Source organism: Phalaenopsis equestris, unplaced genomic scaffold (assembly GCF_001263595.1).
Source record: "Phalaenopsis equestris unplaced genomic scaffold, ASM126359v1 Scaffold000606, whole genome shotgun sequence".
Lineage (NCBI taxonomy): Eukaryota > Viridiplantae > Streptophyta > Magnoliopsida > Asparagales > Orchidaceae > Phalaenopsis > Phalaenopsis equestris.
Genome location: NW_018165046.1, coordinates 1,373,668 through 1,385,765, shown reverse-complemented (window position 1 = coordinate 1,385,765; position 12,098 = coordinate 1,373,668). Strand labels below are relative to the sequence as shown.

The window sequence follows — 12,098 nt, the reverse complement described above, 5'->3', positions numbered from 1 at the left end:
CCCCCCCACAACTCTTATCTTTTTTGAAGTAATTTTAACATTCTGTTAGCCTCGTCTATTTATCATTGGTTGTTTTCTGCTTCAGAAGATTCAGAAGAAGATGATGATATGGGTGAAAATGCTATATATGATGACACTGAAGATACTTTTATGCAGTCTTATTCTGATGCTCTCAATCAGGAACTAAGCTCAACGGCCCTGAAAAATAGTTTTATTCGTGCCGCAAGGCAGCCCGACACTGAGGATGAGGTAGCTTCTATATGAACTCTCTAATTATATATATACTGTAGTTATTTTTTTTTTCTTCTGCCTTATGGACTAAATCACATTTATGCATATTCTGCATGAACTTTACGTTTTGGTTTAATTCCTTCAAACCAATTACGTTGTATACAGAATGCTTGTATTGGTTAAGTTTTTTTTATTTCCTTTTTTCTTTTTATATTTTTTTAGGGATTCATTTAGAAAAAGGAGGATCTAGATATGATCTTTATTGATTTGGAAAAAAAACTTACGATAAGGTTCCAAGACAAGTCCTTTGAAGTGTTCTAGAAAACAAAAGTATTGATACGACTTATATTCAATTCATTAAAGATGTCTGTACTAGAGCTGTTGTGTTCTACTAGAATGAGGATTGACCAATGATTTTCCTATTTCATTTGGGTTACATTACATATTGGCTTTAGGCTCATTCTTTTTGATGCTCTTACTGGACATTTATAGGAGGATGTACCTTGGTGTATGTTTTTTGTTGATGATATCTTTCTTGTTGATAAGACTAGAGATAGAGTTCGGGAAAAAGTTGAATTATGGAATTATGGAGGTCTACATTGGAGTACATTGGAGTCTAAAGACCTTCGTTTGAGTAGAACTAAAACTGAATACATAGAATGTAATTGTAGTAGTAGCAACTCTAGTGGTAGAGTTGTAGTTATGGGTGTTCAAATTATTAAAAGGTGTCAACATTTTAGATATCTCGGTTCTATTGTTCAAACTTAACGTGATATAGGCGGGGATGTTATTAATAGAATTCAAGTTGGTTGTTTGAAGTCGAGGAATGAATTGGGCCTATTGTGTGATAGAAAAGTATTGCTTATACTGAATGGAAAATTTTATAAGATGGTGGTGAGTCTTGCAATGCTCTATGGTGCAGAATGTTGGCCTTTAAAAGAAAAGCATAAAACAAAGTTAAGTGTTACTGAGATGAGAATGCTTAGGTGAATGAGTGGCTTGACCTTAGAGACAAAATGCGAAATGAATATATCCGTGATAGAGTTTGTGGAGCTCCAGTGACGGACAAGATTAAAGAGAGTTGTCTGTGGAGCTCCAGTGACGGACAAGATTAGAGAGAGTTGTCTTACATTGTTTGGTCACACTAAACGTCAACCATGTGATGATCTGGTTAGGATTGTAGATGTTTTAAAGTTAACTTATGCTAAGAAAGACCATTATTTGGTCACACTAAACGTCAACCATCTGATGATCTGGTTAGGAGAGTAGATGTTTTAAAGTTAACTTATGCTAAGAAAGACAAATATTGACCTAAAAAGATTTTGACATATTCTATAAAAAGATAATTTTAATTTATTAAAATTAAATGAAAATATGACACTCAATAGGACGCAATGGAAAAAAAGGGTTGCTGACATTTTCTGTTGTGTTCTAATAGGACGCAACTAAAGGTTTGTTTTTGTTGTGGTTTTTTTATAGGGATTCATTTGGTGATGTGTTACTTTTGTGTTGCTTTCAAGTTTGATGTTGTGATACAATTTTGACATTTTCTGGCAAAAAACATCGAAAATATTTGCTATTGATATGGATTCTGAACCACGGGGAACCCAATAACATATTAGCTCTCCCTTTGCTGTGAAAATAGCAATGACTTTGTATGGTTAACAAAATACAAAACATCAACAAACAATGTATAAATTAGTTAAGTCTTATAGTCCACCGAAAATATAAAAATTTAATAAAGAAAACTATAGTTTTTTGACTGCCACTTTAAGGAGTATGGTAGAGCTTGTAAGGTCTGTCAAAATAAATAAATAAATAAAATAAAATAAAACAAAGAAGGGAAGATGAATAGTTACCTAGTTTAAGGATTGCATCAACTTCTTATTTCTAGAAGCGAAACTTATGGATCATGCTTCATGGATTAGGTTCTGGAAGTCATCAAGGACATTACTTCAAAATTAGATGAATATAAAACTAAAACATATGATATTATGTGTCAAAATAAATGTTAATAACTGAATGAACTCAATAAAGACATAATCAAACTAAAAGTTTTTATGTATGGCTGTGTAGCATAATTATGTATGTAGCACTAAATTAAGCATAATCAATACATTCAGAAAATATTAATGTAATATATGAAACATCTAAAATAGATTAAATTTGTTTACATATAAAATAGTTAATTAATGAATATTAATAATCAAAGTTTATTTTCTTGATTAGCAAATTAATGATATAATTAGCATATTTAAAAATACATTGCAAACTCAATGTATTTAATGAAAACTATAGAATCAATCGAATATGCAAACAGTTATATGCGATCTATATCATAATGATAAGCCAATTAAGCTTGTAAGCACAAATAAATAATATTTAATCTAATTTTAGCTTTTAAAGTAAATAGGGAATAATTGAAATAAGTAGAAAATAAACTCATTTAAATAGCCAAACATTTTAAAATACTTTTTGTGAGTTCATAAATATTTTGAATACTTTAGATGAAATCTAGTGATTTTATTTATGTTTGTCATACTTGAGATATTGGTAAATCAAACCCAATACAATGAATCTAAATACACAACAAACCCAATTATTTGCTATTAATCATGGAAATTGAATCCTCACATGGAAATTGAATCCTCACTGTGAGTTTTCTTGACTTCTTTCTCCAAGTTGCTAGAAATTGAGTTTCTCAAAATGAAATACTTGGCAAAACATCAGAGGCCTCTCTCAAACACATATTTTGATTAGTTTGACGGCTCTAACGAATCAATGTCCCTTCTTTGAAATATGAGGATACTAACATTACAAATCACTTAGGATTCAATAATCTATATGCTTTAATAACTTCTTAGCTTTTCTTTCAATGTGTAGGGCACATCAAACTCTTGGAAGCACGCAGATGAAGATCTAACACCAGTCGATGTGGACATGAATCTGGTGCAAAGCTTCCTCGAATCCTTCGCATCCCAGCAAGGTCTTCCCGGCCCCGCCTCAAACATGCTCGGACTCATGGGCTTGAATGTTCCGGCGAGCATGAAAGAGACTTAATTTCATACTATCCAGCATAATACATAGGTTAATTGACTTTATCCTATTATACCATAGTAGCATGAATGCAGAATTTATTACACTATGTAATGTATTCTATATTTTATGTACTTCTGAAAGTCATCTGAGATAAAAATCAGATAAAATGAACAGGACAATGTTGAGTCGGTTGTGTTCGGTGCAGGATGCACAAATAATTACGTTTTGTTCATATAGTCAGTGAAACATTCATATCAGATATATTATTGTAATTTTGATAGAAGTTTTGTTTTGTTTAAATTGTATGTAAATTTTTTGGCCCCCTCAATTTAAAGTGAGATTTACATGGCATGCTACATGATTCTTATGTATTTACAGAACTGACATCCATAGTTTGGTATTTACATAGGCTTGGGCTCGGCTTGATAATTGACTCGTAAATTGACCTCGATGAGCTAATGAGCCAAGCTCAAGCCAACCTCTTTAGCTGCTGAGCCCCTTCATTTAAAAAATAATTAATATATATTAAAATTAAATTTTAAAAAAAAATTATTAAAAATATTTTAAATTTTATATGAAATGGTCTCTTATTATTTATTCTTCAAGTTCTTATTCTGTTATTTTATTATAAAATTATTTGAATTAATATTATTTTCCTTTTTTTCATACTAAACAAGTTGATTCACGTTCGGTTCAGTTTGAACTCTTAGATTTTAGCTTGAGCACGAACCTCATTAAGCTCAAGATGATGGCGACTTGTGCTCAACTCGATTCGTTTACAACCCTAATGGTGAGTTTGAGTAGCTGAGAAGAGAGATTTGTTTGCAGTGGAGCTTTTACATGTGTTTCATTATTTATTATTGCTGTGAAAATGTTGCTCTTGCAGTTCTCCAAAAATTTACTTGCGCTCTATTTGGAGATCATTTTAATCATTTTCATGATAAAATATTGTCATTTATGTGAACAACTCGTGTTCGGCTGTTGCCCTTGCAGTTCTCCAAAAATTTACTTGCTCTCTATTTGGAGATCATATTAATCATTTTCATGACAAAATATTGTCATTTATGTGAACAACTCGTGTTCGGCTCGTTAAGAAGCTCATGTTCGGTACGTTTTGACTCGAAATACTACTCATCAATTATGTGTGTGTGTATTAATGACTAGTATTTTTAAAAAAAATTAATTGATTACAAGGCTAAAAAGATTTATAATCAAATAAAAGTATTAATTAAGACAATAGAATAAAAATTATTAAATTAGATTCAAATGATGTTTTAATATAAATAATAATTTTTTTAATTTTGCCCCAACTCTTAACTTCTTACGGCTACGTGATTATGGTTAGGGCTGTCAATTTGGCTCGTTGTTCGTGAACAGCTCGTGTTCGGCTTGTTTGTTGAACAAAGTTGAACACTGAGAGAAGACTACGCCAATGGCTAAGCAGGTTGCCCATATAGGAAGCAATTGAAGCATACGCTTAGCTTCTTCAATCTCTTGCTCCACGAGCCTATTTGCAAGAATATTTAATGGCAATCAATGCTAAATGAATTAAAATACCAGTAACAAACAAGCATAGAAGCAAAAGCATACAGGTTGCACCTTAATTATGCACAATAATTATGTTTTGGTAACTGGTGCTGAAACCAAGAATTCTAACTCAAATATAATTTTCTACGCTACCAGTGCGGGGAAAAACCACTCCCATTTTCAGTATTAAAATGCAAAGCTAGCTTTATATCCTCCCAAGCATAAACGAAGTAGTAGGTACATTGATAACAACCAACCTACAAAAATCAGAGTTCAATATCATGTAAAAAATAATGGTTGACAAAACGACTCTTTGTTCGTGAACAGCTAGTGTTCGGCTTGTTTACACCCCTAGTCACAAGTCAAAATCGGTATAGAAATACTAATTCTGACATCATATTACCCCTTAGAAGTAACACGAGCTAATTCTGTGCTCGCTCATATTCGACTCATTTAGACCCTACCACACGAGCTAATCCTGTGCTCGCTCATATTCGACTCATTTAGACCCTACCCGGAGCATATTTCCCTGACTAGATTACTTTTTTGAAAATAGTAATATTCTGAACAGGATTTATGCAAATATCGCAGAAAGTCAACTACATGGGGGCGAAAGCACAATCATCAGATTCAGATTTTAAATTCCTTTTCGGGCGTTCGGTGTGAACACTGCGTCTGTGTGAACAACCTTAATTCGGTCAACGCCAAACCCACTACAGAAAAGAACAGCGAAAATCCGAGAATAAATAGCTGACCCTGCTGATTCTCCATGTACCTCCGACGGGTTTAAAACCTAGAAAACATGAGTGGAAAGCTTGGATTTTGGAGCTGAAAGAAGGTAATGGAACATCCACCGTTACGTATTTCTCTGGTTTTGTTTAGGGTTTAGGGTTTAGGGTTTAGTACTTTACATGCATTCTGTAAGAGCAATGCTGGATATAACTTCATAAATTCCTACTGCTGTAGAAAGATTTCGCTAGCTTTTTCTTACTATATGTACTTGTTTGTTTGAATCTGGCCAAATCACCTTTTTAAATGCCATGTTATTCTTATTTTCAAGGTAAACCATGGGGAATGTGTGATTTAAGAGATTTATAGTACTTTTTCTTAAAACTTTTTTCTGGTTTTTCATTTAAATCTATGTCTTATATTATCTTATAAACAATTTCTTAAGATTTAATTAGGTTTAAATCCTCCAGTATTTACTAGTTCTGAATTTATAAGATTTGCCAAGTACTGCTTGTACCCAAACCAGCTCCTAAATGCGCTCATTAGTTACAGTAAGTCATTTCAGCTCATTTTATTTCATTGGGATTTTGCCTATGCGGGTTTTGCTCCCCTATTTCTTTGGTAACCAAAACAATAATATTAAAAAAACTTTTCACTCTTAGGGGGTATTTGGCGGCAGACTTTTCATAGGTTTTAAAACTGGATTTCACCTGAATCCAACCAAACACAAAAAAAAAAGGGAAAATCAAATCCAATTCTCCGTTAAATCCAAATCTCTCTGTCTGTTTTTTTCCATTCCGTCTCTTCTCCGGCATAAATCCAGATTTATCAAAGCCGAGTAGAAGATGGATTATGTGGATTTAAGTCGTCGTTCTTGCCTGCCGTCGAGAACTGACCGAAATCTGCGGATTTGTTAAATCCTATTAACATGAATCTTCTGCTGTAGCCAAACATCACCTTATGATTTCTTGCTTATATATATTATTTGGCTGGGGTGATTTGAACGAATTTAATCACAAGCGCACGCACACGCACAACATGCACACCGACAATGCATATTTAAGGGCTTGAACCCAAGACCTCTTGGTTAAAAGGCAAAACTCTCAACCACTAGGTCAATGTGTCTATAATTTTGTTCTTATATAATCATTTTTCTTCTCCAAACTACTTTGGATTTATTTTATAGTTCTTTTTTCTCCATCCATCCATATAGCTGTAAATGTTTAAGTGTTAAAATTTGAGACCCGAATTATGTTGTGCTTCGATCAAAAAGTTTGCAGTGTGACATATGTGGCACAATCAAAGTTATGGAAAAATTTTCTTGGGGATCTGTGGTGGTAGAGGAGGGCATTATACACTCCTATGTATATATATGTTATTTTCATCAGGTTTTGATATATAAAGAAAGTCAGTTGTTGGTGGCGAACCCTAAGTACTTCACCTTGTAATTTTCCTCAAGTGCACTTAATTTTCTTCTCCTTTGCCGATGGCATTTCCTGCCAAGGATTTCCACGTAAATCTACATGTATGATTCTTTTTGCCTTATTTTTTCTTTATCTCATCAATTTTGTAACATGTTGTAACATAGCTACTTGGTGTTTGCATTGTTTAACATTTTAGTTTCATTTATCGCTTCATTTCAGTCATCCCTGTTGTTTTTATGAGGCATAGATCTCTTTTATTGCTTTGCCTGTGTTGTTTTAGCTAAGTGTTCCCATTTATATTTCAGATGGCTTCTCTTCTCTGGCACTGCTCATTCCTCTTATCAGTTCTTGTTCTTCATTCATATGGCTTGAATTCTGAAGGAAAATCTCTTCTTTCTCTTTCAAAAAGACTTATATTGCCCTCCAGCATAAAATCGACCTGGAAATCTTCAGATCCTACCCCTTGCAGCTGGTCTGGAGTCTACTGTAGCAGTCATAACTATGTTGTTTCTCTCAACTTCTCATCCATTGGGATATCAGGCAGCTTAGGACCAGAGATTGGACAACTAAATCATCTTGAAAGAATTGATTTTGGTTTCAATGCTCTCTCTGGTTCGATCCCACCGGAGCTGGGAAATTGCACTCGTCTCCAATACTTCGATCTTTCAAACAATGCTTTCTCAGGCGAAATACCTAAATCCCTAGGAAACTTAAACAGGCTTTCTTATCTCTCTCTCTACAGTAACTTCCTCCATGGAAGCATTCCAGATTCCTTATTTCAAAACACAGAGCTTGAAACAATTTTCCTGAACCAAAACAATCTCAGTGGTACTATTCCACCAAGTGTCGGAAATTTGAGAAAGATGGTCTCTTTATGGTTGAGTGATAATCTCTTGACCAGTTTCGTGCCCGATTCAATCGGAAACTGCACCATGTTAGAGGAACTCTATCTTGCCAACAACCAGCTGAGAGGATCTCTTCCAAACAGTTTAAATAAAATCAAAGGTCTTAATTATGTTGATGTCAGCAGTAATGGCCTTACGGGAAGGATTCCTCTAATCCCAAGTAGCTGCAAGGAGCTGCTATGGCTGGTCTTGTCAAATAACGAGTTTGAAGGAGAAGTTCCTGAAGGTCTGGGAAACTGTAGTAGTTTGAGTATTTTTGCAGCTGGTAATAATAGATTAACAGGCCAGATACCCTTTTCTATTGGTTTATTAACTGAGCTTTTAGAACTTCACTTGTTTGAGAACTCTTTGATAGGGCCAATTCCTCCTGAGATTGGCAATTGCAGTTTGTTGTCAGATTTACAAATTCATGAAAACGAATTAGAAGGGAGAATTCCGAAAGAAGTCGGTAAACTAAGTAATTTGCAGAAGCTCTATCTTTTCAGCAATAAATTGAGTGGAGAAATCCCTGTTGAGATCTGGAAGCTACAAAAGCTTCAAGAAATTCTTCTCTACTACAATAAACTGTCTGGGGATCTCCCGCAGGAGGTTTTGGAGCTGAAAAGTCTTAAAAAATTATCTCTTTATGGAAACAAATTTCGCGGAGCTATACCTCAGGGTCTGGGAAGTAATATCAGCCTTTTGGTGATTGATTTCACTGACAATTTCTTCACTGGTGCAATACCACCTGGAATCTGCCATGGAAGAAAGTTGGAGGTCTTGAATTTGGGTCTTAATTTTTTGGAGGGCTCCATTCCTCCAGATATTGGAAACTGCATAAGCTTAACGAGACTGATTCTTAGCCATAATAATCTCACTGGTTCTCTTCCTAATTGGGCGATTCGATCGAGTTTGAACTACATGGATTTAAGTGTGAATAATTTGAATGGGAGCATTCCTACCACCGTCGGCAACTGTGTGAATCTTTCTTCGATAAACTGGTCAAGAAACAAGCTCACCGGATCTATTCCTCACGAAATCGGTAATTTGCAGCAAGTCGGAGTTTTGAATCTTTCTTACAATAGTCTGGATGGTCATCTACCTCTTGAGATCTCTCACTGTAAAATGCTCTTTCTTTTAGACCTTGGTTTCAATTCTTTGAATGGTTCAATACCGTCAAGCATGGAGGAACTAACAGATATCTCTCGGTTGCTGCTGCAAGAGAATCAGTTCAGTGGAGGGGTTCCTAATTTCCTGTCACAGCTTAATGATCTTATCGAGATTCATTTAGGAGGCAATGTTTTGGGTGGACAAATTCCATCTTCATTGGGTTCATTACAGAATCTGGAGGTCTTGAATCTTAGCAGCAATGGGCTTACAGGTCAGATTTCTCCACTGGTGGCAAATTTGAACAAAGTCCAGAGCTTGGATCTATCTCAAAATAATCTATCAGGAAGCCTCAAACCATTGGGAGAACTCCACTCATTGATTTACGTGAATTTTGCATATAATCGGTTTGTAGGTCCAGTGCCAGAAAAGTTGCGTAAGTTGTTGCAGTCTTTACCGAGCTCCTTCATCGGAAATAATGATCTTTGTGATTCTTGCTCATCTTGCTTAGGTAAAACCATCTTAAAACCGTGCAACAGCGACTCGAGCTACCCGAAAAGCTCACTTAGTAAGATTGAATTGGCTGCCATAGTTATTGGCTCATTACTCTTCTGTTTCTTGGTGATTTTTGTATTAGTTTGCGTACTCCCCATGTGTAGAAAAATAGTGGTGGAAGAATCTCTCTCTTTACATGAAGGTTCTTCTTTGCTTCTGAAGAAAGTGATGGAGGCGACAGAGAACATGGATGAGAAATATGTTATAGGGAGAGGAGCTCATGGAACAGTTTATAAGGCTTCATTAAGCCCAGAAGAAGTGTATGCTGTGAAAAAACTTGTTTTTGGAGCTCAGAAGGGTTCTAGTGCAAGCATGGTGAGAGAAATTCAAACACTAGGGAAAATCAAGCACAGGAATTTAATGAGATTGGTGAATTTCTGGTTGAGAACTGATTATGGACTAATATTGTATAAATATATGGAAAATGGAAGTCTTCATGATGTGTTGCATGAGATGAAGCCGCCCTCAGTTCTTGATTGGGAATTACGTTACAGAATCGCCTTGGGGATTGCTCAAGGTTTATCTTACCTCCATTGGGACTGTAATCCGGCCATCATCCACTGCGACATAAAGCCAAAAAATGTACTTTTGGACTCCGAAATGGAGCCCCACATCACAGATTTTGGAATTGCTAAATTCTTGGATCAATTTTCAGCCACCCCAACCAGTACTGGGATAATGGGCACCATTGGTTATATGTCCCCAGGTGTAAATTCTGAATCTTTGTCATAATTTGCAAAGTCTTATTCCATTTTACCTATTATCTACTTCATTTTCATACATAAAATGCTTCTCATCTCCAACACCACTAAAAAAGTTTTGATTTTGCAGCGTTTGTTCAGAGTTGAGGTTCTCTCTCAGGCTTGTTTTCTGAGTTTTTTTGTTGGTTTTGCATTTCAGAGACTGCATTCACTTCCAGGAGAAACAAGGAATCTGATGTTTATAGTTATGGCGTCGTCTTGATCGAACTGATAACGAGAAAGATGGCGGTAGGCTCGTCTTTTTCAGAGAGCTCAAACTTGGTTAGTTGGGTGAGATCAAGCTTCAGTGGAATAGATGATATGAGTGTGATCATTGATCCAGATTTAATGGATGAAGTTTCGGAATCCAGAGCAGGAAAAGAAATTTGTGAAGTAGTCATGTTAGGCTTAGAGTGCACATTGAAAGAGACTAGCAAGAGACCTTCAATGAGAGATGTGGTGAAACGGTTAACTGACATCAAGTCCAGTGAGATTTGTTTGAAGAAACAAAAAATGAATGTGGCTGGCTCTACTGAGGATTGAAATAGTGGAGTATAGAGATTAGTAGGGTGTAGGATGCATCTACATGAATTAATTTTTTGTATTTGATTCGCGGATTGCTTGTAATATTTTCCACACCCTCTAGTGATATGTATAAAAGTAGTTCACATTAAGGCACCTTGAAGACAAGATTGAGAGTCTGTCTAATGATCAATTGAGGTATGTTGAGAAATTAGGGCAAAGAAGTGCAGGAATCAACAGAACGATCAAGAACAAATATAAGGATTTAACGAAGTTTGGCAATGTGCCTACGTCCTTAGGAGCAATGAGTAGCGGCCGCTTTTTGATTTCTTGAATACAATACATGCCCTCAGGGTTACAAACACAATATATATATATATATATATATATGTAATTACACAATTATCCTGTACCACACCGTGGGGACTTTTTCCTCGCACCCCCAACCCACTTAACGAAACTCCCGTAATTAAACAGATGTATGTAATTAGAAAATTATCCTGTACCACACCATGGGGGCTTTTTCCTCGCACCCCGAACCCACTTAACGAAACTCCCGTAATTAAACAGATGGTTATGCTCCGCTCCACTCCAAGATCTGTCTCTTATTTAGTATATGAGCCATATCAAACAAGTTTCTCCCCGAAGCTAGCTCTTCTTTGATGACTCGGACTGCCCACTTGCAAATTGACTTGTCCTATTGTGGAAAATTTAGAGACCCATTTTTATATTATTGGATTCTTCTTATTTGACAGTTTGTTTCATTATAAACTTCCTGAAATCGAGAGTCTGGATTTTTTTTTTTAATTTAAAGACTCATACTAAATTATAAAATTTCTTGATGACGCATAAATATTTATAGTATGTGCTCTCAAAGATGATATAGTGATTAAGAGTATAACATGAGATTGTAGATTTGAATTGTGCATATTGCCTTTTAGACTTATATTTTTCGAAAAAAAATTTTTTTTATCATACTTTAATGTCATAATTTAGGCACTAAGAAGCTTATTTCTTTTAAGAAAATAAATTATTGTGATAGTTTTATTTGAAATTAAATTTTTGAAAGCGAAATATATAAAAAAAAGAGAGAATTTAAAGTGTTGATTATGTAAATAGATAAGAATTAAAATTAAACAGAAGAGGACCGCACAGAGTCCAGATGAAAAAGACGGCGCGGTGATCCCACCGTCCGACGATGACAATTCAAAGTCGTCCCTGAAGTAACGTACGGTATGGATCCAGTCTCTATTTTCATTCAAACTATTTTAATATAGATATATTATTAAGGTAAATTTATGAATAGTTAAATATGATTTGAGATTAATTTTCTAAACGAA

At 35.1% G+C, this 12,098-nt stretch overlaps 2 protein-coding genes across 3 annotated transcripts in view; both read left to right on the top strand.

Moving 5' to 3' along the window:
* Positions 1-3,616, top strand: part of LOC110029843 (protein ecdysoneless homolog) — a 19,698-nt gene extending 16,082 nt beyond the window's left edge. Inside the window, exons 4-5 of one of the 2 annotated variants that reach the window (XM_020732303.1) lie at positions 89-249; positions 3,115-3,616. In XM_020732303.1, the coding sequence (XP_020587962.1) occupies positions 89-249; positions 3,115-3,291 (338 nt within the window). In that variant the 3' untranslated portion in view covers positions 3,292-3,616. Of the gene's footprint in view, positions 1-85; positions 250-3,114 lie in introns of both variants that reach the window. The other variant, XM_020732302.1, reaches the window with a different exon arrangement.
* Positions 3,617-5,374: 1,758 nt separating this feature from the next.
* LOC110029851 (receptor-like protein kinase) lies at positions 5,375-11,117 on the top strand. The gene is made up of 3 exons (XM_020732312.1): positions 5,375-5,635; positions 7,256-10,202; positions 10,397-11,117. Exons 2-3 carry the CDS (start codon positions 7,256-7,258, stop codon positions 10,777-10,779), a joined length of 3,330 nt encoding a protein of 1,109 aa, XP_020587971.1. The 5' UTR covers positions 5,375-5,635; the 3' UTR covers positions 10,780-11,117.
* The last annotated feature ends 981 nt before the right edge of the window (positions 11,118-12,098 follow it).